The sequence below is a fragment of the Aythya ferina genome (genome assembly GCF_964211825.1).
Source record: "Aythya ferina genome assembly, chromosome: 27".
NCBI lineage: Eukaryota > Metazoa > Chordata > Aves > Anseriformes > Anatidae > Aythya > Aythya ferina.
Window position 1 is genome coordinate 384722 of NC_140310.1, and position 27144 is coordinate 411865.

Sequence of the window (27144 nt, forward strand, 5' to 3'; positions counted from 1 at the left end):
ATGTGGATGCGGGGACACAAGGACACAGACATGGGGACAAGGGGACACATGAGCACGAGGACACAGGAACGGGCACACAGAGGAACGGAGTGACAGGGGGCACACGCACGTAGGGACATGGGGACACAGACATGGGGATGCAGTGACACGGGGCACATGGGCTCGGTGACATGGGACACTAAGACATGGGGACACAGGGACCTATGGACATGGGCACACAGCGATGTGGGGACACGTGGATGTGGGGACACGGGGACACAGGGACACGGGGACACAGGTACGCACAGACGGGTTACACCGTGACGCAGGGACACGCAGAAAGGGACACAGCACAGTGACACGGCCACGCATGGACAGGGCACAGGGTGACACGGGTACCTGGTGACACGGGGACACCCACCGACAGCAGCAGTGTCCCTGCCTGTCCCCACCGCGGCGCATCTGGTGCCGTTATGGAACACAGCCTGGTGGCAGCGCCATGGTGACAGCCACTCGGTGGCACGGGGACCGCACAGGGACACAGCATGGGGACGACACGGGGACAGCACGGGGACACAGCCATGCTGCGGCTGCTGGTGGCCAGCGCCCACATCCCGGCAGCCACGGGCGCCGGGCCCGGCGTGCACGTGTCCGCCCGCTTCAGAGGTACTGGGGGACAGGGGGACACCGCGGTGGCCGTCCCCATGAGATGGGTTGGCCATCCTCGTGGGACGGGGTGGCATCTGTCATCGTCACGGGATGGGATGGCATCGAGCATCCTCGTGTGATGGGACGGTGCCAGCCACGCGTGGGGACAGGGGCAGTGTCACCTCAACGTCCCCAACCCAGGGTGCTGCCACCATCCCTCCTGTCCCCCCCAGGTGTCCCCAGGAGCACCCGGGTGGTGCCAGCAGACTGCAACCCCACCTGGAATGAGGTGACGTGGCACGGGGACAGCCAGCAGTGGCATGGGGACACTCGTGCCACCCTGCTGACTGCTGTCACCTGCCCCGCAGACATTGGTGTGGCCGCTGGGCGCGCGTCCCCTGCGTCCCTCAGCTAGCCTGGTCCTGCGCCTCCGGCACTGGGGCCAGCCAGCACCCCAGGGGTGAGTGGCACCCATGGGTGGGCACCACAGGGTGCTGTCCCCAGGGTGTCTGTGCTCACCATCCCTGTCCCCTGCAGGGACCTGGGTGCCACCACGGTGCCACTGGGCCGGCTGGCGGAGGAGCCTGGGCTGCCGCTCGCCCTCAGCCACCTCCCACTGCTGGACCCTCGGGGACGTCCCACGGGGGCCACTGTCACTGTCCGCTGCTCCTACGTCCCCCCCGGCCAGGTGGCAGCAGGGGACACCGTGCCACCCCAGCAGGGATGGGTGGCACCCCGCCTGTCCCCCCCATGCCTCTCCCCGGCGGTGGGGACAGCCATCGGGGTGCCACCGGGGCCACCGCGCCACCACGCTAAGCCCGCGGCGGGGAGGAAGGAGGATTTCCAGGTAGGGCACCCAAGGGTGCGGTGACACCCGGGGCGCTGTCCCAAACAGTGGCCACCGTGTCCCCACGTGTCCCATAGGTGCGGGTGAGGGTGATCGAGGGCCACCAGCTGCAGGGCAATGACATCAAGCCGGTGGTGACGGTCCTCATCGGCGAGCACCGCTTCAGGACCAGGATCCGCGCGGGGAACAACCCCTACTACAACGAGGTGGCCCCAGGGGACGGGGACCCGCCGGTGTCCCCCTCCTGCCCGCCACCACGCTCACAGTTTTGCCCAATTCTAGGTGTTTTCCCAGCATTTCCACCAAACGCCCATCCAGCTGGCAGCAGTGCCCATCCACATCCAGGTCGGGGCCAGTGGCACCTGCGGGGACGGTGACAATGGGGTGGCCGCTGACATTGTCCCCAACCCCACAGGTGCTCAACTCCCGGGCCGTCCGTGCCGAGGCCACCATCGGCGCCTTCAAGGTGAGGGTGGCAGCAGGGAAACGGGGTGAAAAACCCCATTTTAGCCATTTTCCTCCCTTTTTGCTTCCCCGCAGCTGGATGTCGGCACCATCTACAACGCGCCCGGTAGGTGAGCCCCCTCCGTGGGGCGGTGGGTGCCCATGGGGTGTCACCACACCCCGGGGGGGTGACACGGGTGTCCCCGCGGTAGGTCGCAGGCTGAGCTGGAAGTGGCTGAGCCTGCAGCACCCCCGGCGCCCCGAGGCCGGATCCTGCGGCTACCTCCGCGTCAGCCTGGCCGTCCTCCGCGCCGGCGAGACCGCGGCGGTGAGCACCCCACCCAGCACCCTGAGACCCCCCTGGGGCGCACCCGTGATTTTTTTTTTTAATTATTATTTTTGATTTGGGGTTATTTTTGTCCCCCAATCCAGGAGCCGGAGGAACCGGCAGGGAGCGAGGAGGTGGAGGCCAACCTCCTGCAGCCGTCGCCGCTCACCCCGTGCGTGGCCACGCTCCAGCTCCACGTCTACCGCGCCGAGGACCTGCCCCAGGGTGCGCCACGGGGACGGGGGACACTGGGGACACTGGGTGTCCCCATACCCATTTGTCCTCCCTCCCTGGTGCAGAGGAACCGACCCGGTCGCACCTCCCGTCGGTGTTACCGGCCGGCGGCAAGCGGGGCTTCGTGGCGGCGGCAGTGCGAGCCAGCTTCGCCGGAAAGACGGTGGGTGGCGGGGAGCACCCATGGGTGCTGGCAGTGGGCGGGGGATGACGGCTGTGTCCCCCCCCCCAGCTCTGCACCCGGGTGATGCCCCCCGATGCCAACCCTGCATGGAACGAGGTGCTCTTCTTCCCGCTGCGGGTGAGGTGCCCCCTGCGCCCCCCCCGGGTGGGGACCCCCATTAAAACCCCTCCTAATTAACGCCCTCCTCTCCCCCCAATATTTTGCCGCCTGGCAGCTGCCTCCCGTCTGTGATGCCATCGAGCTGGCCATCGTCAGCGGGTAAGTGGGGTGCTCCTCAATTTGGGGGGGCCCCCGGCATCACCCCCCACCCATCACTGCCCACCTGCAGGTCCCACGCCAAGGTCCTGGGCACCGCCACCCTGCACCTCTCCCAGATCTCCTCCGCTGGCACCGAGCTTCAAGGTGAGCAGGGTCCAACCTTGGGGGGGGTCCCAAGCACCCCGTCCCCTTCACTGAACCCCCCTTTTTTTGCTCCCAGGGGGGGTCTCTGGCTTCTTACCCTGCTTTGGACCCAGCTTTCTCCCCTTCTACGGCCCCCGGCTGGATCCTGCCAGGACACCCAGCACCCCCAGCGTGAGTGCAGCAGTGGGGGGGACAGCACCCATACTGGGGAGGGGACACCAGCCCCCAGCTGTCCCCCCCCCCCTTTATTTTGCAGGACACCGGGGTTGCGTACCGGGGCCGGGTGCTTCTGGAGCTCAGCACCCACACCAGGAGCCCGGATGGGCGCCAGCAGGACACCATCGCCTCCGAGGATGTCACCCGTGTGCAGGTGGGGACACGGTGCCGTGCCACCACCAGGGCTTTTTCTTTTTAACGGCAATAATGGCCATAATTATCTGAGGCATTTTGGCTTTTCTATCCCCAGCGCCTCCTGCCCCGGCGCCGCCGCTTCGGGCTGTGCGGGGTGTTTTACTCGGCCACCATGCTGGCACCTGCGCCCGAGCTTCTGCGCTTCGAGCTCAGCATCGGCAACTACGGGGACACCGGTGACCCCACGTGCCGTCCCGCCGCCTCCACCACCCCCCACGGCCACCCCCTCTTTGACGGTGAGCGCAGGGGACACCCCTGTCCCCCCTCCCCGGGTCACCACGGGGGTGCTGATCCCGCTGTGAACGCAGGCAATCGCTACCACTACCTGCCCTGGTACGACGCCAAGCCAGTGGTGGCCGTCACCTCCATTTGGGAGGACGCCGGCCACCGCTGGGACGCCGCGAACCTGCTGCAGAACATGGCCCAGAGGCTGGTGAGCACCCATGGGTGGGGGCGGCGGGGGGCAAGCACCCAGAGCAGGCAGTTTTTGGGCAGTGGTGACCTCCACAGGAGGGAAACGTGGCCGCGCTGCGGGACGCGGGGACGGCCACCTGCGGGGACGCCGGGAGGAGGCTGCTCCGGGAGCTGGCGCGGGACTGCAGGTGAGCACCCATGGGTGGCCCACGGGTCCCCCAGGGTGCAGCACCCCTGAGACATCCCCACGTGCAGACCCCCAACAGCCCCCAGGGTGCTGGTGGTGGGACGTGGAGGGGAACCCAGCACCCGCTGAGCTGCACTGGGGCAATTTTGGGGGGAAATGGGGCTTGAAGGGAAAAAGTGGGTCAATTGGGGATAAAAATGGGGTGCTTTGGGGACAAAATGGGTATTTCGGAGGGAAATGGGGCATTGGGAAGAATATAGGGAATTTCTGGGGTGGAAATGGGACATATGGGGGAAAATGGGGCATATCTATGGGTAAATGGAGCATTTTGGGGTGAAGATGGGGCATTTGAGGGGAAACGGGACAATTCTGGGGCAGGGGAAATGGGGCATTTTAGGGGGAAATGGGGCATATCTGGGAAAAAAAGGGGAATTTCTGGGGTAGAAATGAGCCATGTGGGGGGAAATGGGGCATATCTGTGAGTAAAAAGGGTATTTCTGGGAGAATATGGGGCACTTCTGGGGTGGAAATAGGACATTTTAGGTTGAAATAGGACATTTTTAAGGGAAAATGGGACACTTGGGGGAGGAAATGGGGCATACCTGGATGGAAATGGGGCATATATGGGGGAAAATCAGGCACTTTTGGGGTGTAAATGGAACATTTTAGGAGGAAACGACATCTCTGGGGTGGAAAAGTGACAATTCTGTTGGAAACCAGCACACTTCTGGGCTAGAAACGTGGCATTTTGGTGCAAAACGAGGCAGTTCCATGGGCAAGCACCCCCGGCGTGCCCCCCGCTGTCCCCATCCCGGTGTCCCCAATCCCGCAGAGTGGCGCTGCCGGTGCTGGAGGCGCAGATCCCCAAGACACCGCTGGACGTGGAGCTGCATGCCGCCCGCCTGCACCTCCTGCGCCTCATGGCCGCCGCGGCGACCACCAGTCCCCCCCATGGCGGCTGGGCCGCACTGCTACCACAGGCCGAGGCCTGGCTAGGCCGCGTGGCCGCGCTGGCAGCCGAGGTGAGGGGAAGGCCCCGAATTCGAGGCCTCTCTCCGGTGCCTGGCCCTGGGGCTTTGCCCTCAGCCCCGTCCCGTCCTCAGCCGCAGGCCGGTGTCCCCGACGTGCTGCTGTGGCTGCTGAGCGGGCCGCGGCGGGTGGCCTGCGCCCGTGTCCCCGCACACTGCCTGGTGTTCTCGCCCCGTGGCCGTGCTGCCTGCGGGAGGCTCTGCGGCCGGACCCAGACCCTCTTCTTGGGGGTAGGGGGCAGCGTGGGTGTCCCACCTCCCCCCCGTGTTCCCTCTGTGTCCCCTCCATGTGTCTCCTCTGTGTCCCACCAGTGTCACCTTCATGTCACTTCCACATCCCCTCCATGTCCCCTCAGTGTCCCATCAATGTCACCTCCCTGTCACTTTCACACCCCATCCATGTGTCACTCTGTGTCCCGTCAATGTCACCTCCCTGTCACTTTCATATCCATCTGTGTCACTCCCTGTCTCATCAATGTCACCTCCATGTCACTTTCACTTCCCTTCCAGTCCCATCTATGTCCCCTCCACATCCCCTCCAGTTCCGCTCTATCTCCCCTCCATGCCCCATCTATGTCCCCTCCATGTCCTCTCCATGCTGCCTTTGTGTCCCCTCTGTGTCCCCTCCACATCCCCTCCATGCCCCTCCTGTCCCCCCTGTGTCTCCTCCATGTCCCCTCCCTGTTCCCTCTGTGCCCCATCCATATCTCCCCATGTCCCCCATGTCCGTCCACAACTCCCATGTCCCCACCATGTGTCCCATGTCCTGGACATCCCCCATGTCCCCCCACGTCCCCCATGTGCCCCCATGTCTCCCACATCCCCCATATCCTCCACAACCCCCCTGTCTTCCATGTCCCCAATATCCCCCCACATCTCCCCTAAGTCCCATGTCCCCCATGTCTCCCTACGTCTCCCATAACCCCCGTATCCCCCCATATCCCCCATGTCCCCCCATGTCCCCCATGTCCCCCAGGCCTCGGGCCACATCCATGCCCAGCTCCGTGTCCGGCTGTGGCTGGGGCGCGTGGCTGAGAGCCGGGACCTGCCGCGGTGCCTGGAGGGCACCCTGCACATCTATGCCGAGACGGTGAGCACCAGGAGGGACACGGTGACACAGTGACACCGGGACATCCCCGACGTCCCTCTGAGCCACCCACCCTGGTCTCGCTGCAGTACGAAAACCAGACAAAGCTCCTGGGCAAGTGGAGCGGGAGGGGGCTGCCGGGGCGCCCCGGCTTCTCCGACATCACCGGCAAAGCGGGGCTGCCCTGCCACCGCATCCGGCCCCCCAAGGGCTGGCGCTGGGATGGACCCTGGGCCGTGGAGCCACAGCGGCGGTGAGCACCCTGGGGACCCTGCACTGAGCTGGAGGGGACGGGGAGGTGACACCGGCTTGTCCCTGTCCTCAGGCTGCTGCTGGACGCCGAGGCCAACCTGGGCGAGGTGCTGGAGGAGGTGTACGAGAACGAGAGCCGGCAGCCCGGCGGGGACTGGGGACCTGCCACCGTAGCCAACACCGATGCCGTGAGTGAGGGGTGACACGGGGACACTGGGGATGCCACCAGTGGGGTGGCACCATCGTGCCGGGGCTCAGCTCCCACCCGATGCAGGCCGGTGCGGCGGTGCCCCCCAAGGAGGAGGTGGCTTGTCCCCAAGGCTGGCACGTCACCGACAGCTGGCGGGTGGACATGGCGGGAGCCGTGGATGAGGCTGGTGAGCGGGCGTCCCCAGCGGGTACCATGGGGAGGGTGGTGGTGGCAGAGGTGACAAGGACACCCGGCTGGCACAGGCTGGGAGTACGGGGCGAGCACGGCACCCGGCAGCCCCCCGCTGGCGTGGCACCCCGCTGAGAAGACGTACCACACGCACCGGCGCCGGCGCTGGCTGCGCACCCGCCGCAGGGAGCCCGGCACCCAGGGACAGGAGCAGGACGTGGCCACCTTCCTCCAGCTGGTTGGGGCGGCGGGGACGGGGTGATGGGGATGGGGGTGGCAGGGATGGGGTCACAGGGATGGGGGTCACAGGGTGGAGATGGTAGGGGTGGGGTGGCAGGGATGGGGTGGCAGGGGTGGGGTGGCAGGGACAAAGTGGCAAGGAAGGGGGTGATGAGATGGGGGTGACAAGGATGGGGTGGCCGGGACAGGGTGGCAGGTAAGAGGGTGCCAGGAATGGGGTTGCAAGGTTGGGGGTGCTGAGGATGGGGTGGCAGGGATGGGGGTGACGGGATGGGGGTGACAGCAAGGGGTGACGAGGTGGCGGGGATGAGCCTTTGGCCACCAGTGCCTTGAGCATCCCCACCCGCTCCCCATGCCACCGTCCCCTGCGTGCCTCGTGTCCCCACAGCACAGCCCCGAAGCACCAGCACCAGACGAGGCGTGGGAGTACGCGACCCTGTGGGGCTGCCGCTTCCACCTGCGGCCCCGCGCCGGGGACCTGTGCCGGCGGCGCTGCTGGCACCGGCGCATGGTGCCATCGCAGCCCCCGTCCGTGGCCCCCCTCTTCCTCCTCGAGGGCTCCCCGGTACCGCAGCGCCCGGCCGCCAGCACGGGAAGGGGGAGCTGGGGAGGGGGCAATGGGGACGGGGTGCTGGGGAGGGGGCTGTGAGGGTGGGGGGATGGAGGGACAGAAAAAAGGGGAAAGGGATGGGGTGATGGATGGATGGAGATACGTAGGGACAGAGGGGTGGGGGGGCAGGGATAAAGGGAGGGATCAAGGGAGGGACAGAGGGATGCAGGGACGGAGAAATGGAGGGACAGGGATGCAGGGGCAGAGGGACAGGGGTGTAGGGACAGACGGATGGAGGGAGGGGGGACAGAGGGATGGACAACGGGAGGACGGGATGGAGGGAGAAAGGAATTTATGGATGGGGGATGCAAGGACAAGGGAACGTGGACATACCGGGATATGGAGAGAGCAGCACCCAGGGACATTGGGATGCAGGGACAGGGGGACATGGGGGCAGCAGGGGCAGGCTGACCCCCTGCCCCACATCCCAACCCCGCAGGGCATGGAGGCGGCGGTGCCGGAGGGCGAGCAGCCAGCATCAGGGGCCGGGGGCCGGGGGCGCCCGCAGCAGCCCATGCCCCTCATCCTCTGCACCTTCCAGCGTGAGCCCCGGGGTGCCAGGAGGGGAGGGTCCCGGGGGGGGGGTTACAGGACCCCCTGCCACCCCCTGCCTCTCCCACAGGGCCCAGCTACTTCCAGCTGCGCTGCTACCTCTTCCAGGCGCTGGAGCTGGCGCCCCACGGCACCAAGACCACGGCAGGTGGGACCCCCCCCACCCTCCCCGGCACCCCGGACCCCCCCAGCAGGCACCCCAGGGTGCTGACAGTGGGTGCCGCCCCCGCAGACCCCATCGCCCACGTGTCCTTCGTGCACGTCAGCCAGAGCACCCGGGTGCTCGCCCGCACCCTGGACCCCCGCTGGGACCAGGCGCTGCTCTTCCACCGGGTGCTGCTTTACGGGGACCCCCGGGGGGTCCGCGACGAGCCCCCGGCCGTGGTGGTGGAGGTGTTTGACAAAGAAGGAGAGGTATGGCAGGGGGGGGAGGCACCCATGGGTGCTGGGCACCAATGGGTGGGGGGCACCCACGCCCTGGCTTTGTCTTGCAGGGTGCTGGCAGCTTGCTGGGGCGGTGTGTGTGCACCCCGCATGTGTGGCTGGATCTGGGGTGCCGGCAGCCCCCCCGGCTGCGACGTTACCCGCTGGAGGGGCCGGGGGGGGCGGCGGGGGAGCTGCTGGCTGCCTTCGAGCTGCTGCATGAGGCTGAGGTGAGGGGTGAGCGGGGGGGAGGCGAGGGGGCACCCGGAATTTGTCCCCATCGTTCTTGTGCCCCCCAACCCCATCAGGAGGGGGCCCTGGCGCAGCTCAGCACCCCCCCGTGGAGGGACGGCACCTTCAGCGTCCCCCTGGGCATCCGGCCCCTGCTGCGGCTGGTGGCACTCGAGGTGACCCCGGGGACGGGGACGGGGATGGGGACAGGGAAGGAGGTGGGGTGGGGAGGAGGTCTGAGGGGGAACGGGGTGGTTGGGGACAAGGATGTGGGTGAGGACAGGGCAGGGATGGGGACAGGATGGGGACGGGATGGGGATGGGATGGGGACTGGGATGGACACAGGACTGGGACAAGATCGGGACGGGGTGGGGAAATAGGAATGGGACATGGAAATGGAAATGGGATGGGGACAAGGTCAGGGATGGAGACAGAGGGGACGGGGCAGCGATGAAGAAGGGGATGGGATCGGGGACAAGGACAGCGATGAAAAAAAGGATGAAGACAGGACAATGACAAGGGCAGGGGGCGAACGGATGCCGGGGGGTGACAGGAGCCACGCGGGCCCCCGCAGGTGCTGGCGTGGGGGCTGCGGGGGCTGCGCGGCCGCTCCCCCCTGCCCGTGCGCGCCCCCAGCCTGGAGGTGCAGTGCGGGGGCCAGGTCCTGCGCACGCCCCCCATCGCCGACCTCGCCGCCAACCCCAACTTCCCCATCAACGCCTTCCTGCTGCCGCTGGTGAGGGCGCGGGGCCAGGGGGGGCCAGGGGGGGCCAGCCCACCCGGGGGTGCTGCCGGCGGCACCCAGGGTGACAGCGAGGTTTGTCCCCAGCACCTGCCGGCGGAGGAGGAGTACGTGCCCCCCCTGCGGCTGCGGGTGCTGGACACGCAGGGGTTCGGGTACCGGCCCGAGCTGGGGCAGGCGTGCGTGCGGGGCCTGGGGCGCTTCTGCTGCCAGCCCCACGGCGGGGGGCAGCCGCACGGGCACGGTGCCCCCCTGGCGAGCCTTGGTCCTGGTACAGCCCTGCCCTGTACCTACCCATCCCTGGCAGCCCCCTGCCCATCCCTGCCCTCTCCCTGGTAGCCCCTTCCCCATCCCTGGTCCCTCCCTTTCCCATCCCATCCCCTCCTTTTCCACCTTTCCACCCCATCCTTTTCCACCCCTTCCCCATCCCTTCCTACCCCTTCCCATCCCTTCCCACCCCCATCTCATCCCTTCCCCATCCCTTCCCCTTCCCTTCCTTATCCCTGGTACCTCCCTTCTCATCCCTTGTGCCTCTCTTCCCATCCCTTCCCCAGCCTTTCCTCATCCCTTCCCAGTCCTTCTCATCCCTTCTTATTCCTTCCCCATCCCTTCTTATCCCTTTCCCATCCCTCCCCATCCCTTCTCCATCCCTTCCCATCCCTTCTTATCCCTTCCCCATCCCTCCCCATCCCTTCCCCTCTCTGGGATGATTTCTTTCCCCTCTCCCCGCACAGCCGCTGCCTGGGACAGGATTGCTCAGGTGAGTCCCCCCCCTGTCCCCCCCTCACCCAGCCCCGGCAGCGCTGGCCCCACAGCGGGGTCCCCGGCCCCCCACCCCTGTTCCCCAGGCGTCCCCTCCGCTCCCCGCAGATCCTGCCCAAGGTCACCGCTGAGAAGGGGGCTGCGGACAAGGTGGGCACGGGAACGGGGCCTCCAAGGGCACTGGGGCCACCCCTCCCCGCCTCACCCTGCTCCCCACCAGGCTGCGGAGAGGGAGGAAGAGGACGAGGATGAAGGAGACTGGTGGAGTAAATTCTATGCGGCCATGGGGGACACCACAAAGAGCCACCGGGGGACACACAGGGACAGCCTCAAGGTGAGCTGGGGCAGGGGGCAAGGACAGGGATGGGGAGGGGACAAGGACAGGGATGGGGATGGAGACAGATGGGAATAGGATGGGGAGGAGGATTGGGACAGAGATGGGGTGGCAATGGGAATGATGGGGATGGGGACAGGGACGGTTGGGGACACTCAGATGGGGACAGGGATGAAGACAGCAGGGGGATGAGGTCAGGGATGGAGACTGGGAGGGGAACAGGATGGGGACAGGGACAGGGGCAGGGAAAGTGATGAAGGGGATGGGATGGAGACAGGGATGGGGATGGGGACAGGAATGAGTACAGGACGAGGACAGGGACAGGAATAAAGATGGGAGGGGACAGGAATAAAGATGGGAGGGGACAGGGACTGGGCTGGGGACAAGGAGGAAGAAGAGATGAGGACAGGGACAGGATGGAGACAAAGATGGAACAGTGATGAAGAAGGCAGTGGGATGGGGACAAGGCTTGGGATGGGGACAGGAATGAAGACAAAAAGAGGACAAGGACAGGGACAGGAAGGAAGGTGGGATGGGGACAGGGACAAGGCTGGGAATGGGGACAGGAACAAAGAAGGGGACAGGGACTGGGTGGGGAGAAGCACCAAGACGGGGATGGGGCTGAGCTGGGGATAGGGACAAGGATGAGGACAGCGATGGGGACAGGGCCAGCCCCACCAGCCACCTCCATGCCCCCAGGTCTACAGCTGCGAGCTGGAGGCGGTGCCCGAATTCGAAGGGCTGCAGGATTTCTGCCAGACCTTTCCCCTCTACCAGCCGGGGGGGGCGCTGGGGGCTGGGGAGGACCCCGTGCCCGTGGGCGAGTTCAAGGTGAGAGCCCCCGGCGTCCCATGGGGACCCCAAACACGGGACCAGGGCACCTCAGGGTGCACAGCCGGGCTGTCCCCCCCCCACCTCCAGGGGCTTTTTTGTCTCTACCCCCTGCCCGAGGACCCCGGGGTGCCCCCCCCGCCGCGCCACTTCCAGGAGCTGCCCCCCAGCCAGCCCCAGCAGTGCCTGGTGCGCGTCTACGTCATCCGCGCCTTCGACCTGTCCCCTCGTGACCGGAACGGGCTGGTAAGGCCACCCCCGTGTCCCCCGCACCCCATGTCCCCTTGGGTCACCCTGATGTCCCCCCCGATGCTGCCAGTGTGACCCCTACGTCCGCGTCTCGCTGGGGACGAAGACACTGGGCCAGCGGGACCAGTACGTGCCCAACACCGTGGAGCCCATTTTCGGCAGGTAGGGCCAGCGCGGGTGGCTTGGTGGCACTGCCACTGCTGGGTGGCACCAGGCTGGCACCGAGGCGAGGTGTCCTGTGAGAGTCCATGCTGGTGGGTCCCCATTCCTTGTGCCACCTGGTCCCTGTGCCACTGGGTCCCCAAGCTGTCAGGTCCTCGTGCCACCGTGTCCCCAGCCCCTCTGCCAGCAGGTCTCGATGTCTCTGGGTCCCTGTTCCTCATGCTGGAGGGCTCCTGGGCCACCACATCCCTACCCCTCGTGCCAGCAGGTCCCTGTGCCACCAGATGCCCCATTCGCAGTGCCCATGGGTCTCCTTAACACCAGGTCACCGTGTCACCAAGTCCCTTGGCCAGCAGGTCTCCATGCCTTTAGGTCCCCATTCTCCTGCCCTACTTCCCATGCCAGCACACCCTCGTGCCACCAGATCCCCATTTCCCATGCCAGCAGCTCCCCGTGCCAGGAGGTCCCCATTCCCCGTGCTGGTGGGTCCCCATACCACCAGGCCATCGTGTCACCAAGTCCCCATGCTGGCAGATCCATGCCTCTAGGTCCCAATACCCTTGGGTGTCCCCATACCTTTGGGTGTCCCAATGCCCGCGGGTGCTGGTCCCCGGGGCTGACGGCGCCGTGCTGCCAGGATGTTCGAGGTGACAGCCACCATCCCGCTGGACAAGGACCTGCGGGTCTCGCTGCTGGACTACGACCTGCTGCCGCCCGACCAGGAGATCGGCAGCACCACCATCGACCTGGAGAACCGGCTGCTGTCCCGCTTCCGCGCCCACTGCGGGCTGCCCCGCCTGTACCGCACGTGGGTGCCCCAGGATGGGCACGGAGCCGGGGCACCGGGACCTGGGGTGGGGACGGGGTGATAGGGACGTGGGGTTGGGTGTGGGGAGATGGGGAGGGAGCGGGCACAGGGGGATGGGGACAAGGAAATGGGGAAGGCAGAGGGGATGGAGATGAGGAGATGGGGACAAAGGGATAGGGACAAGGAGATGGGGAGGGCACGGGAAGGTGAGCACGAGGTGATGGGGATGAAGGGGAACATGGGGATGGTCCCAGGGCTGGGGACAGGAGCTGGGGACAGTGGGCATGGCATGGGTACAAGGAGATGGGAGGTGGTGGGCACCAGGGTGGGCACACACAGATGGGGACAGGGTAGGTACAAGGGGATGGGTGCAGAGGGACAAGGATGGGGCTGGCACGGGGATGGGCATGGGGGAATTGGGGACAGGGAGATGGGGTGGGGGGTCCCACAGACACATGGAAGGGGGTGGGGTGGGCGCAGGGGGACAGAATGGGCACAGGGAGCTGCCGGTGGCACAAGGGGAGAGGGGACGGGGATCGGGTGGGCACAGGGAGATGGGACTGGCACAACGATGGGCATAAAGGGATCGGGGCTATGGGGTGGGCACAACAAGGGGCACTGGGAGCTGGGGAGGGGACACCACAGCCCCCAGCCCCTTCACCGTGCCCGCAGCGCTGGCCCCGGGCGCTGGAGGGACCAGCTCAGCCCCAGCCGGGCTCTGGAGCACTTCGCCCGCACCCAGGGGCTGCCAGCACCCGAATTCAGCGCCGATGGCACCGCCGTCACCTTCGGGTGCTCCACCTTCCTGCTCAGCCATTTCGGTGGGTTGGGGTCTGGAGGTGCTGGGGAGGGGTCACGGGGCCCCTGTGGTGGTGCGAGGGCTCGGCCTTGCAGAGAGCGGCCCCCCCGCGCACCGGCACCCCGGGGCGCCCCGGGAGCGCCTGGCCCTGCACGTGCTCCGCGCCTGTCGCCTCGTCCCCGAGCACCTCGAGACACGGATGCTCTACAACAGCACCCAGCCCGGGCTGGAGCAGGTGGGGACACCAGGGACAGAGGGATGGCGGCGGGGATGGTGGGCACCCTGGGGTGACAAGGACCCTGAGGTGACAGGGGCTCCTGGGCAGGGAGGGGTGCTGAAGCAGGAGAGGCGATGGGGACCCTGGGGTGATGGGGACATGGATAAGGAAGGACCCTGGGGTGATGGAGACACGGGTGGGGAGGGACCTAAGGGTGATGGGGACTTTAGGACATAAAGGGATGCTGGGGAGCACAGCAGGGACCCTGGGGTGACAGGGACAGACAGGGACACTGGGCCATAAAGAGGTACCTGGGACACAACTGGGACACAGGCGACTTGTTTGGGTGCTGGGGGGATAAGGGGAACCCAGGGGTGACAGGGACCCCAGGCCAAGGGGGGATGCTGGGGGCAGGTGGCAGGGACACTGGGGACACCTTGGGACAGGGGGGGACAGGGGACAAGGGGTGCTGGTACCAGCGTCCCCCTGCCCCTCGGTGCAGGGCAAGGTGCAGATGTGGGTGGACGTCTTCCCCGCCAGCCTCGGACCCCCAGGCCCCCCCGTCGACATCACCCCCCGCAAGCCCCAGAGGTGAGCATCCCGCCGGGGGACAGGGACGTCCTGTGGGGGGGGGGGAGGTGGCACGTCCCCGTCCCTGTCCCCCTCCAGGTACGAGCTGCGCTGCGTGGTGTGGAACACGCGGGACGTGGACCTGAGGGACACCAACGTGGCCGGGCAGAGGATGAGCGACATCTACGTCACCGGGTGAGCCACAGCCACCGCCGGGGGCCCGGTGGCGGGGATGGGGACAAGGGTGGCAGCCACATCGCGTCCCCCCGGGGCACGGCAGGTGGCTGGACGGGCTGGAGGAGCAGAGGCAGAGGACGGACGTGCACTACCGCTCGCTGCAAGGGGACGGCAGCTTCAACTGGCGCTTCGTCTTCCCCTTCGAGTACCTGGCGGCCGAGCGGCTCTGCGTCCTGCCCCGAAAGGTGCCGGGGTCTCCGTGGGGCAGGCACGGGGCTGGGGGGGGCACCGGGCACGACCCCCGCTTTCCTTCCCTCTGTTTAGGAGCATTTTTGGAGCCTGGACGAGACGGTGCAGAAGCTGCCCCCCAAGCTCATCCTCCAAGTGTGGGACAACGACATGTTCACGGCCGATGACTTTTTGGGTGAGACCCCAGCTCCAGCTCCCTGCCCAGCACCTGCTGGGGGGGAGGGGGGCACCCACGGGTGACGGGGGCACCCACGGGTGACGGGGGCACCCACATTTTGTTTTTTCCCCCCCGTGCAGGTGTCCTGGAGCTGGAGCTCAGCCAGCTGCCGCAGCCAGCCCGGCGCCCCCAGGACTGTGCCCTGACACCACAGCCGAGCCGCTGGCCCTGGTGGGGGGCGCGGGGCCCCCCCCACCTCTCCCTTTTTCGGCAGAAGCGGGTGAAGGGCTGGTGGCCCTGCACCGTGCAGGAGGGTGGCAAGCGGCGCCTGTCGGTAGGGCAGGATGGGGGGGAAAAAGGGTGGGCGGCGATGAGAGGGGGGGCACAAATCCGGGCCCCCACCTCCCAAATCCACCCCCCCCCCCTTCAGGGTAAGCTGGAGCTGAGCCTGGAGCTGCTGAAGGCCAAGGAGGCAGAGGAGCGGCCGGCAGGGAAAGGGCGAGAGGAGCCCAACATGTACCCGGCCCTGCAGCCACCCCTGTAAGGCCCCGGGTTGAGCCCCCACCCCAAAAAAAAAAAAGGGTGCGGGGGGGTGTCAGCGGGTGCCCCCAGCTGGGTGTCGTTGCAGGCGGCCGGAGGGGTCGTTCCTGTGGCTGCAGGCTCCGCTGCGCAGCCTGCGCTACGGCCTCTGGCGGCGGCACCGCTGCCGCATCGTGCTGGGGCTGGCCCTGCTGCTGCTCCTCGCCCTCATCCTCACCTTCATCTACGCCGCACCGGTGAGCGCAGCCCCCCCCCCCCTGATCCATCCCTCTGCCAGCCCCAGAGCCCCCCCCTGAGCTCCCCTCTCTGCCCCCCGCAGGGTTACTTGGCCATGAAGCTGGTGAACCCTCTCCAAGGCTGGCATCCTTTCAGTGCTGCAAGCAAGCCCTGATTTGGGGACACCCCCAGGGCACGAGGACACTGGGTGGGGGGAGCACCAAGGGGCTGCCACCCCCCCAAAGTCACCTCTTCAATAAAACAGGACTCAAGTGACGGGCAAAGCATCGTCCCCCGACTCTGCTGGCTTCACCTCCAGAAGCACGGCCGTGTCACACACACCAACATTTATTCCAAGACACCAGTAACAGCTCTGGGAAGAGGTGCACGCATTTCACTCCTGGTCATCAGGCAAAAAAATACAGAGGCAAAACGCCAGAAATAGTCCTTTCAGGCCACGAGAACGCCTGGGCACTTCTAAAAAAACTTCCACCTACCCCGGCGGCAGCATTGTGCCAAAAAAGCAGTGGTTGCTCACAAAAAAAAAAAGAAAAACAAACAAAAAAGCCACCACTGCTCCCCGGGCTGGGTCAGAAAGCACCCAGGAAGCAGCGGGGTGCAGAGGCCACGGCTCCCAGCCCTGCCCCAGCAAGGAGGGTGCTGCAGAGATTCGCCATCTGGATGTGCCCAGAGGTGCTGGGATGCTCCTGGGACAACCTGACCTCATTTCTCCCCTCTCCTGGGTCCCTCTGGGGACCCCCCGCCACCACCCCTCGCTCTGGGAAAGCGACCACAGGAGCTCGATGTGGTCTCCGGGGGGGGTGGAACGCGGCCACCCCGTCCTTTTGGGGGCAAAACCGGCCGTGCTGTTCCTTCTGGCGACCGCCGGTGAGAGAAACACAGCAAGAAGGCGCTGAGGTAGGAATAAACCACGGCTCCCTGCAGGGCAGGAGCTGCGGCTCCGAGAGGCCCGCGCAGCTCGGCGGGGTCGGGACGCAGCGAGCAGGAGCCCCGGGGAGAGCCGGTGAAGCCACGACACGGGCATGCAGACAGCACCGGTGCGGGAGGCGTGCGGGGGCAGCGGCATGCTGGAGGGGGGAGAGGGGCTGAGCCCCCAGAGGCAGCAGCAAAAGGGTGGTGGAAGAGGGGAGCAGGGAATTAAGCCCCCAGCGGGAAGGCGGATTGCCAGCTCGAGCTGCTGGGGATCAGGAAATCCGTCAGCAGCCCCAAAACACCAAACGGGGGAGGCTGAAGGGACACGGAGGGGTTGTGCGGTGGTGGGGGGAGCTCGAGGAACCAAGGGAAAGCAGTCCGGTCTCTAAAGACGGCCTAAAAAGCAGCCTGGGGGGGGGGGTGAGCAGCTTGGCAAACCCCTCCTGGAAAGGAAACCGCTGCAGAGGGGCTGCTGCTGTCGGAGCCTGGCAAGGAACGAGGGCGCTCGGCCGGGCTCCGCTCGCTGCGTTGCTCTCAGCCGGGATTTCACAGCCGAGGCGGTGACCTCTGAGTTCCCCGGACAGCAGAGAGGGGGCTGGGCGCTGCCAGAACCCCACAGCCCAGCCCCAAACAGCTCCCAGAGCGGGGCTCCTGCTCCCAGCAAGCCCTCAGGGCACAGCGGCTCCGTCCCCGCAGCACCCGGCCCCAGCCCTGCTGTGCTGGGGGTCCCCGCTCACATCAGGGGGGTCCTGGAGCCCGATGACAAGCGGTGGCCGTCCCCGCTGGGGCTCTGGGGACACCGGGGACCCCGCTGCGGGACCAGGTCCATCGGGCTCTGGCCAGCCTGGGATGGGGGCCAGGGTGTGGCTATGGGGGGGCCATCCCAGGCAGGCTCCCAAGTCAATAGAAATGTTTCCGGCTCTGCTCCTGCCACTTGTTGTAGACGATGACTCCGATCACGATGGCGAAGACGATGGCAACGAGGGAGAAGAAGACGATTAAGAAGAGAGCCAGGCCGCTCATGGGCTCCAGCGGCGCCTCCACTGCGAGACAAAGGAAGAAGAAAGGCTGTGAGCTGGGCCATCGGCTCACCCCCGCCCTCCCACTGCTTTGCCCATGGGTTATTCCTCCAGGGAGCTCGTTTGGAAGGACACAAAACCAGTGGGAAGAGCTCCTGTAGCTGGAAATGAGGCTCTGGGAGCCCTGCAGGCTGGTGAGAGCCTCGTAACACAGCCAGCGGACACGTTAGGGGGGGACATTTCTGGACAGGAGCGAACACCACCAGGGTCCAAGCCCCTGTGAGGTTTGGGCAGCCCAGCACAGCTCGTGTTGGTGATGCCATGAGCATGGGTAGCCTGGCACGCTCTGGAAGGCAGCGCTTTTCCTCCAAGCACGCCTGTGCCAAATGAGGGCAGGTTGTGACCCAGATTGTGTCGCAGTGGGTGAGAGAAATCTGGGCACGGGCCTCCTGATCCCAGCTGGAGCTCGGCTGGTTTGCTGGTGAGGCGCTGTGCTTTCTGCTCCGTGAGCCCCCCACTTACTGCCCGGCAGCTTCAGGTTGTCCACCACGGGCAGGTACACCTCCCTGTCCCGCTTCTCCTCCTCCGGCGTCCGCTCCACCGTCAGCTGGTAAAGCTTCAGCGAGATGATGTCGTGGTTGTCTGCAAGCAGAGCAGAGACAGGCCCTGAGGTGTCAGCGCCCGGCACGGCTCCGGCCGGGGATCTGAGTGCCACCGGTGGCACGTTACAACTCGGGCACCAGCCCCAGGCCACCGGCTGTCCCCTGCCACGGGGAGGACTCACCTCTCAGGGCAGGCTCCACGCTGGGCTGAAAGCTGCGCCCAGCATGGGGCCCTCCTCTGGCACTTCCAAGGGGAAGCTTTAAGCTACTTAAACCGAGAAACAACAGCCCAGGCCGGGAGATCATCTGACCCCAAAGCATTCAGCCACCCGAAAAAGAGCGTGTTAGAACCAGCCTCACATGGCCCCTATTTCCTTTGCTCGTGACTGCCGAGTTATTAGTGGGACAAGGCGAGTGCTCCACGCCAGCCTGCGAGCTCCCAGGGCATTAGGCAGAGATCTGAGAAAGAAAAGGAACTTTTGTTGGAGCCAACAATGGGCCCGGCCGCTGGCCATCAATGAGCTTTTGTAGGGGCATAACTCGAAATCGGGCTAAAACCTGCTGAAAGAGACACAGCGGGGTAACTTCAGGCCTCCCGGCACCCCAAGCAGAGCTGCTAGAAGTGAGAAAAGCAAAGCAGAGGGCTTCGGCTCCCTGCAAAACCCAATTTCCATCAGCCCTGGTTGCACCACTGCTTCCAGACACACCTGGCTGGTCCCCTCCTCAACAGCATCACTCTTGGGCTGGGAAATCCAAAGTGTTACGTGAACTAAACCCGGACAGGCAGCACAGCACCCCCGTGTTTTAACCCCCGGGGTGCAGCTCCCTCCAGCACCGCCCTTGGGCCGTGCCCAGCCACTACGGGTTGAGCCAGGAGAGCACAGGAGGAGATTTTCAGTGCTTGCTCTGTGTTACTCCTCCCAGGGCTCGCATTTTGGAGGTGGACCCTCACGTTTCTCCGCCGCTTGCTCTGAGATGCTGGCTGAAGCCTGGCCGTGTCCCTGTCACCGTCTGGGTGTCACTGTCAGCCTGACCCAGCGGCAGAAGGAGCTCAAGCAAAGTGCTCGGGGGCACAGCACACCCAGACCGGGGTTTTGCCTCCTAGGGAACTGCAGCAAGACGAAAAACCACAGCTCCCACTCACAGCCTGGGGGTGCCTAAAGCACAGAGAGATTTCGGACACATCCGTGAGCCCCACCACGTACCCAGCTGCACCTCCGGCACCCAAAGCTGCTTAAGTCCTGCCAGAGCTGCTCGGGAAGCAGCACTCGGGGCCCCGTGGCGGTACCTGACAGGTCTCCAGTGACAGAGGAGGTCCCGAAGTAGTACCCGCGGGGCAAGCGCACGCCCGGCACGTCGATGCAGTCCCGCCACTCGTGCTTGCCATCGATGTCAATCATCACCTGAAGGAGAGGAGGCTGCGGTAGCACCGGGGGGGCTGGGGGCTGCCCGCTCGGCCCCGGCCATCCTCTCTCACCGTCAGCCTCCTCTTGACGTAGCGGATCACCAGGAAGGTGTCGTGGTTGAGGTTGCGCACCATGGCCGTGCAGCCCCCCAGCTCGGTCGGCCTCCCGTCCCGGTCGTGGTCGTAGGTGAGCGAGCCGTTGTTCACCATGGCAGAGATGTAGGGGAAGACGCGCTGCGGGGGCAAGGCCGGGGGTGAATTTGGGGCTCTCCCCCCCACACCGCTCTGCCCACTCCGTGCCAGCGTCACGGCACACCTGCGGGGTGAAGAGCCGCGCCACCCTGCGCACCCCAAACTCCTTCACTCCCCGTCTGTGCCTCCCCAAATTGGGCTCAGCAGCTGACCGCGATCCCTCGCCACCCTCCAGCCTTCCTCCTCTGGGTCAGCCGTGGCTACCGAGCAGCTGGCATGGACAGCAGCTCCCACGCCTGCCTCCCTGCTCGCACGGGGATTTCTGGAGCTCGGATGAGGGAATTCCCTCACGGGGAAAGGAGGCGAAGCCAAAGAGCTTGGAAACGAGTGGGTTGGCAAGAGCAAGTACCTGATTTCCCGGGCTGTACCTCCTCTTCTGAGCCTGCGAGTCCGGGGTTATCGCAAAGCAAGAAAGAGCACAGAAGCAAAATGGTCACGGACCAGAGCTTAGGATTAACTCGCAACCTGGGAAGTTTGCAGAGCTCAGCACGCTGTCTGCCTAGCGCGGGCTGAAGGCAGAGGGGGGTTGTAGGGGCCAGGTCCCAAATCCCAGGGCACAGGGCAAGGAAGCAGCACGGCTGGGCAGAAGCCTCCTCGTGCAGCACGTTTCTGCTCCTCACCGTGCAGCGCAGCCGCTCTCCTGCACAAAGCCACGTGCCCGAGCACAGGCGCTGACACTGACCGTGACCGACAGCTCCCCAACAGCTCCCAAGGGTCCCCGCAAGCCACCTGCCCCCTTCCCTCAGTAATAAAACTCTTCTTTCACTTTTAAAGGAGAAAAAGCAGCCGTGAGCCCCCCCACCGTTACTGCCTGCTTGGCGCTCCTCCACCTCTGTCCTTCCTCATTCGGGGGCAGGAGGGCAGCCCCTCCAGCTGCTGACTGTGCTATTAAGCCGTACGTGTCCCATAAATGATTTTATTTTGTTTAGAGAAGAGCTGCTGTGCCTCTTTACCTCAGAAAAGCACGGCCACAGCCCCGCACGTCAAGAGGACGGCCTCACCCCTCACCTACCCAGTGCCACAGCAGTCCCCGAGCAGTGCCAGTAACGGGAGGGAGCTGCTGTGGGCACAAAGTCCAGCCCCGCGCCAGGGCAGGCTGCTGGCAACGCCTGACCAGAAGCCGCCGGTTGCTCAACGTTTGCTCAGCAGCTCCGAGGTCAGGGCACATCCAAACGGTGCCCCCTGTCCCTCGGGGACCGCAGTGAAGAGTAACAGTGGTGCTGTGGGGTGGTTGGTGCCAACGTCTTGGGGTGAAACGGTAAAACAACGCCCGTTTTCTAGGGGCAGCTGGAAGTAAGGGCAGGGCCAGCTTTGTTTTCGGGCTGACAAAACTGACTCCAGCATCGGGACGGGTGGAGCCCGCTTCTAACTGCCTCTGCGCCCTCTTCTCCACAGAAACCAATAAACCCCAGGCAAACAAACAACGCATCCTGAACCCAAAGGTCTGCAGACGGGCACCTTTCAGGGACACGGCACAGGCACGCTGCGTGCCCTGCAGCAGGGCTGGCTGCCATAAAACAGCTCAGCAGGCCGGGGCTGGCTGCTGCTCTGCTTGAGGTCTACAAGGCCACGCTCGTGGCACAGCCTCCCCTCAACTGCTGCTTGCCAGCAGCCTTCAGAAAGTGCAGGAGCTCGCCACGCAGAGGTGATGAGATCCACCATCCACCAATTTTCTCCTACCCCAGGATTTTTTTTCCTCTGGGTGAAGCTGACAACAGAAGCACCCCGCAGCTTCTCACCTACCCAAGTTATCGCTTCCCTGGGCAGAAACCAACGACACAGAGAGGGAAAGGGTGCAAAGGAAGCTGAGCAGCGCCTGCTTGTAGCCAGCTGGCCTCCGAGTCAGGAGCCCGAGGCCACCACACCTCGCTGTGGGGCTGAAGGGCTGCACCAGCTGCAGGCCATAACCTGGGTGCTGAGCCAGCGCTGCGTGTGCCACCCTGCAAGCAGCACGGTGCCAGCTATCGCCCCTCGCTCACCTCCTGCTGCTTCTCCTCGTTCGGGTAGGTGTCCACAAACACCCCCAGGCCCAGGAAGTTATCCTTGCTTCCAAAGACAGGTCCTAGAAGACATAAAATGGGCTGCTGGTGATGGTGCGGGGCAAGGAAGGCATCGCAGCGCCAGGCAGGGTTGGCCACGCGTTCCTTTGCATCATTCTCTGTGCCAGGTAGTGAGGCTGGCGCTCTCCAGCTTGCACAGGGACAAGTTTACCTTCAGATCACTGAGGGAACCCCCCGAAAGCTAAATTCGCAAGGTGTAGAGGGTCAGGGCATGCAAAGGCTTGCTGACACCATGGTGGCAGGGAGACCCAGGCCACAGGCTGAGGGGATCACTGGGGAGGGCTCTTCTGCCCCCAGCTTTTGCCTGATGCTACGCGAGGGCCCACGTCACCTCGCAGAACAGGGCTTCACTGCAGAGCTCCAGGGCTCCACGCAGCCTTGTGTGGATAAACGAGCGCACAGACCCTCGGTGCTGCAGGCGGGGCGCTCAGAGGGACAGGCTAAATCCCCTGCCCTGCGCTGAGCCAGGCTCCAGCTTCCTCCCCAGCCCAGTCCCTATCGAGCTGAAGCCCCAACGCTTCCAGGCACACCACCCTGCACGCCTCAAGCAAGGCAAACAAGCCCCAACGGTGCCGAGCAGGCTCCAGCCTCCCAGAGACCCTGCAAACCCCAGCACCACGCATCTCCCACGGCGGTCACTCCCTTTTTGGCCTGCCGGCACGAAGGGGAAGCAGCCCTCGGGCCCCACAGCGCTGCAATTCCACAGAGGGCTCCGAGGCAGCCCGGCCAGCACCCGGCACCGTCCTGAGGGCCCCGCTGCTCTCACCTGGCTGCATGCGGTCCTTGGTGTACCAGATGGCGAAGCCGTCGCCGTTCAGGTTCTTCTTGCCTTGCCCGTGGATTTTGAAGTGCACCTGCAGCTCCCAGTCGCGGAGGTAGCACGGCTGCAGGAGGAGGGGACGAGGGCGTGAAATCGGGGAGCCCCCAACGCCCCCCTGCACCGAGGGGCAGGCAGCGACCCGCGGGCGCTCCCCGTTTCCCTGGGTTTCAGATGGGAGCGAGGATAATTAATCTCTTAATTAACCCCGAGGGACATCATTAGGCCGAGGGACTCGGTTGTAGCCCAGGGCTGTAAGACGCCGAGGAAACGGCTCCGGGCTCACAGCGAGGTCGGCAACTTGTGCCTAGGGAATGGGCGGCTGGAGGGGTGTGGGGAATGGCCCCGCTCCTAATTGCTCCTAATTGCTGCCGAGCCAATTATAGCTTGAGCTGCAAACGAGCTCCCTGCGGGAACGGGCGCAGCACACGATGAGCCCGGCGGGAGCTGAGCCTCGCACAGGCAGCGGTGTTTGTGGGAGCTGCAGAGAGGACCGAAAACCCCAACCCCAAACCTCCCTCAGCATTTTATAGGAACGGCTCTGGATGGGGCAGCCCAAGACCCCCACAGATTCACGCTGGGACCCCCCCTCAGAGCAGTCACCCCAAAAGGGGGCTCAGCCCACGCAGGAATCCCCAGGCTGCAAACCTCAAGTGCTGCTGCCCCCAGCCCCATTCCCCCCCCCCCCCATTTCCCCCCTCATTTCCCCCCCTTTTACCGCAGACCCCCCCACCCAACCACCCCCACACCCCAATAACTCCCTCCTACCTGCTGGCCTGCCCCCCACAACCTCCCTCATTGCCCTAATTTGACCCCCACCCATCCTCCAACTCCCCAAAATCCCCCAACCACTACTACCACACACCCCCAGCTCCCCCCCCCCTTTCCCCAACCCCCCAAACTCCCCCAAATTCACCCCATTTCCCACACCCAAACCCTTCCACCTGCCCCCTGACCCCAAAACCTCCCCCGCTGAACCCTGTCATCGCCCACCCCGTTACCCCACCCCATGGGGGGTACCCCCAGCCCCCCCCCAACCCCGCTGCCCCCCCAGCCCGGGGCTCACCACGCGGTTCCAGACGGCGCCCCGCTTGCTCTGTAGGTCGGGGGTGAGGCGGATGTACTGCGGCATCACCATGGCGTTGCCCTGCAGGTCCCACAGCCCCGAGCTGGCCGAGCCCACGCCTGCCGGCCCACACACGCGGTCGCCACCGGGCACCCCGAATCCTGGCACACCCCAAAAGCCCGGCAGCCCAAAGCTCCAGGGCCCAGGTAGCCCCAAAACCCTGCACCCAAATACCCACAGCAGGTGCCCCAAAGCCCTGCACTGGGCACCCCAAAACACCCCCACCAGGCACCCCAAACCGCCAGAACTGGGCATCCCAAATCCCAGTATTGGGCACCTCAAAACCCTGGCACCCCAAAATCCCCAGCACCTCGAAACCACGCACCAGGCACCCAAAACCCAGTACCAGGTGCCCTAAATCCCCATACCAGACACCCAACATCCCCAGCACCCCAAACCCAGCAGCAGGCACCCAAATCCCCCTCACTGGGCACCCCAAAACCCCTGACACCCCAAATTCCCACACTGGGCACCCCAAAATCACCACACCCCAAACTTGACATCCCAAATCCTGGTACCAGGAACCTCAAAGCCCCTGCACCCTAAACCTGGCACCCCAAACCCCCCACACTGGGCACCCCAAAAGTCCCCAGCACTCAAAACCCACACACCAGGCACACAAGATGCAGTACCGGGTGGCCTAAATCCCTACGCCGGGCACCCCAAATCCCCAGCACACCAAAACCAACACTGGGCACCCAAACCCCCTGGGACCAGGTACCCCAAAACCTTGCACTGAGCTCCCCCAAAACCTGGCTGCCCCAAAGCCGCACCCAAAACGCCTGCACTGAGCATCCCAAAACCCAGTACCAGGCGCCCCCACACCCGGTGCTTGGTGCCCCAAAACCCCAGCACCCCAAATCCCCACACCCCTAAACCACACACGGGGCACCCAAATCCTGGTACTGGGCACCCCAAAAAGCCCCACAGCAGGCACCCTAGAAATCCCAGCACCCCCAAAATCCCCTCACTCTCAACCCAGCGCTGGGACCCCTAAATCCAACACCGGGCCCCCCCCAAACCCCAATACCGGGTCCCCCCAAACCCAGGCACCCCAATCCCCGTACCGGCCCCCCAACACCCCGGTACCCCAAATCCCAGCACCCCAAATCCGGTACCGGGCCCCGCCGACCCCCAATACCGCCCCCCCCCCCGACCCCAAATACCCCAAAACCCGGTCCCGGGTACCCTAAACCCCTGTACCGGGCACCCCAAACCCCGGTACCCCAATTACCGGCACCCCAGAACCACACACCGGGACCTCCCAAGCCCCGGTACCGGGCACCCACCGCCCCCCGGTACCCCAAAACCCGGTACCGGGCACCCCCAAACCCCGGCACCCCAAAACCAGCACCGGGCCCCACACCCCCGGTACCGGGCCCCCCCCCTCGACCCCCGGTCCCGGTCCCGGTCCCGATCCCGATCCCGATTCCGGTCCTGGTCCCGGTCCCACTGACCCTGGTACGGTTTGGATAAGGAGTGCTCCCGCTTCAGGTGCTCCTCGGTCTGCTCCGCCCGCGGCCCGCCCAGGCGCAGCGCCACGGCCGCGGCCAGCAGCCACAGCCCGGGCCGCCACCGGCCCGCCGCCGCCGCCATCTTCCCCCGCCGCCGCCCGCCCCGCGCGCCCATTGGCCGCCCCGCCCCGCCGGCGCCGCGAGCTGATTGGTCACCTGGTGCCGTCCGTCAGGAGGAGGGCGGGGATAGCGCGCGGGGTGTGCTGGGGAGTGTAGTTCTGGGAGGGGCTCGGGGCCCGCAGCGGGGAGGGGACCGGGGCTGCGCGGGTCCTAGCGCCCCCCCGCCAGGTCTCGGCTTCCCGAGTCGTGTCCCGCAGGTCCTAGAGGCCGCCCTGGGTCCTGGTGCCCCTCTCCACGCCCTTAGCGCCCCACCCCCGCTGCCCTTAGATCCCCGCCCCGTGCCCTTAGACCCCCCAATGTCCTTAGACACCCCGCAAGAGATCCCCCCATGGCCTAAGAGCTCCCTCCCATGCCTTTATACCTTCCCCTTCCATGCCCTCAGCGCCCCCCTTGCCCTTAGGGACCCCCTATGCCCTCAGAGACCCCCCGTGCCCTTAGCGCTATACCATATCTCCCCACCTTTGCTCCCCATCTGTTCTCCTTCTGCACTCTGACCCACTCCACATAAGAGATACCCCCATATCCTACCCTATCCTGTGCTGTCCTGTCCTGTCCTATCCTATCCTAATTCCATCCCGTTCTGTTCTATCCCGTTTTACCCTATCCTATCCCATCCCTCCTAATCTACCCTATCCCATCCCATCTTATTCTATCCTACCCTATCCTGTCCTACCCCATCCCATCCTAATCCTATCCCATACTATCTCACCCTATCCTATCCTGTCCTATCATCCCATCCCACCCAACCCCCTGACCCCATCCCATCCCATACTATCTCACCCTATCCTATCCTAATCCCATCCAATTCTGTTCTATCCCATTTTACCCTATCCCATCCCATCCCTCCTTATCCTGTCCTGTCCATCCCATCATCCTATCCTAATCCCATCCCATCCTATCTCACCCTATCCTATCCTGTCCTATCATCCCATCCCATACTATCTCACCCTATCCTATCCTATCCTAATCCCATCCAATTCTGTTCTATCCCGTTTTACCCTATCCCATCCCATCCCTCCTTATCCTATCCTGTCCTGTCCATCCCATCCCATCATCCTATCCTAATCCCATCCCATCCTACCCTATCCCCTCCTATCCCATCCCATTTTATTCTATCCTCCCCTATCCTGTCCTACCTGATCCCATCCCATCCCAATTCCATCCCATCCTATCTCACCCTCTCCTATCCTGTCCCATCATCCCATCCCATCCCATCCCACCCCAACCCCATCCCATCCCACCCTACCTTATCCCATCCTATCCATCCCATTTAATTCTATCCTACCCCATCCTGTCCTACCCGATCCCATCCCATCCCCACCCCCCCCCCCCTGTGGTCCCCACCCTCCATCGCCCCTTTAAGCCCCTCTCTGGGCGTTCCCGCGCTCCGCCAGGAGGGGGCGGGGCAGCGCGGCGGGGCGCGGCCTCCCCCTCCCGGCCGGGCGGGGCGGGGAGGTGGGGGGGCGTGGCGCCGCCGCGTGACGTCACGGCGAGCGCGGCGGCCGCGAGACCCCAACATGGCGCCGGGCAGCGGGCGGCGGCGGGGAGGCGGCGGCGGTGGCGGAGGGGGGGGGGGCGCGGCGGGACCGGGACCGGGCGGCGG

General features: G+C 65.3%; 2 protein-coding genes across 5 annotated transcripts; one reads left to right on the top strand and one right to left on the bottom strand.

The window, feature by feature from the left end:
• Nucleotides 1-560: 560 nt before the first annotated feature.
• FER1L5 (fer-1 like family member 5) lies at nt 561-16762 on the top strand (the record flags this gene model as incomplete). Its single annotated transcript, XM_084499500.1, has 46 exons — nt 561-645; nt 861-916; nt 996-1087; nt 1165-1474; nt 1552-1680; nt 1757-1819; nt 1890-1940; nt 2015-2045; nt 2131-2246; nt 2351-2471; nt 2546-2643; nt 2713-2781; nt 2879-2922; nt 2993-3066; nt 3143-3237; nt 3323-3436; nt 3533-3713; nt 3786-3910; nt 6313-6446; nt 6519-6633; nt 6675-6822; nt 6899-7062; nt 7453-7629; nt 8114-8216; nt 8297-8374; nt 8459-8640; nt 8721-8879; nt 8958-9056; nt 9455-9893; nt 10357-10382; nt 10493-10534; nt 10605-10718; nt 11418-11549; nt 11640-11795; nt 11869-11960; nt 12598-12768; nt 13441-13589; nt 13663-13802; nt 14287-14375; nt 14454-14549; nt 14635-14776; nt 14856-14955; nt 15078-15271; nt 15368-15477; nt 15566-15713; nt 15797-16762. The coding sequence occupies 46 exons, from the start codon at nt 561-563 to the stop codon at nt 15866-15868; spliced, it is 5625 nt and encodes a 1874-aa protein (XP_084355626.1). The 3' UTR covers nt 15869-16762.
• LMAN2L (lectin, mannose binding 2 like) lies at nt 16026-25518 on the bottom strand. Of its 4 annotated transcripts, none has more exons than XM_084499723.1 (9): nt 25365-25518; nt 23848-23966; nt 22731-22848; nt 21884-21966; nt 20254-20286; nt 19725-19886; nt 19536-19650; nt 18168-18287; nt 16026-17669 (listed from the first exon to the last, which is right to left on the bottom strand). In XM_084499723.1, the coding sequence occupies exons 1-9, from the start codon at nt 25501-25503 to the stop codon at nt 17527-17529; spliced, it is 1032 nt and encodes a 343-aa protein (XP_084355849.1). In that variant the 5' UTR covers nt 25504-25518; the 3' UTR covers nt 16026-17526. The 4 variants fall into 4 exon arrangements, with proteins under 4 accessions (XP_084355849.1, XP_084355851.1, XP_084355850.1 ...); XM_084499725.1 differs by having other exon boundaries at nt 23848-23928; nt 25365-25445; XM_084499724.1 differs by lacking the exon at nt 20254-20286.
• Nucleotides 25519-27144: the final 1626 nt, after the last annotated feature.

What these genes read in the sequence shown, in the direction of transcription:
- LMAN2L (XM_084499723.1), bottom strand. Translation starts at nt 25,503, where the DNA reads ATGGCGGCGGCGGCGGGCCGGTGGCGGCCCGGGCTGTGGCTGCTGGCC. An exon ending in ACGAGGAGAAGCAGCAGGAG is followed by an intron (nt 20,287 to 21,883) that starts GTGAGCGAGGGG and finishes CCGGACTCGCAG; the next exon opens with GCTCAGAAGAGGAGGTACAG. An exon ending in CAACCTGAAGCTGCCGGGCA is followed by an intron (nt 17,670 to 18,167) that starts GTAAGTGGGGGG and finishes TTTGTCTCGCAG; the next exon opens with TGGAGGCGCCGCTGGAGCCC.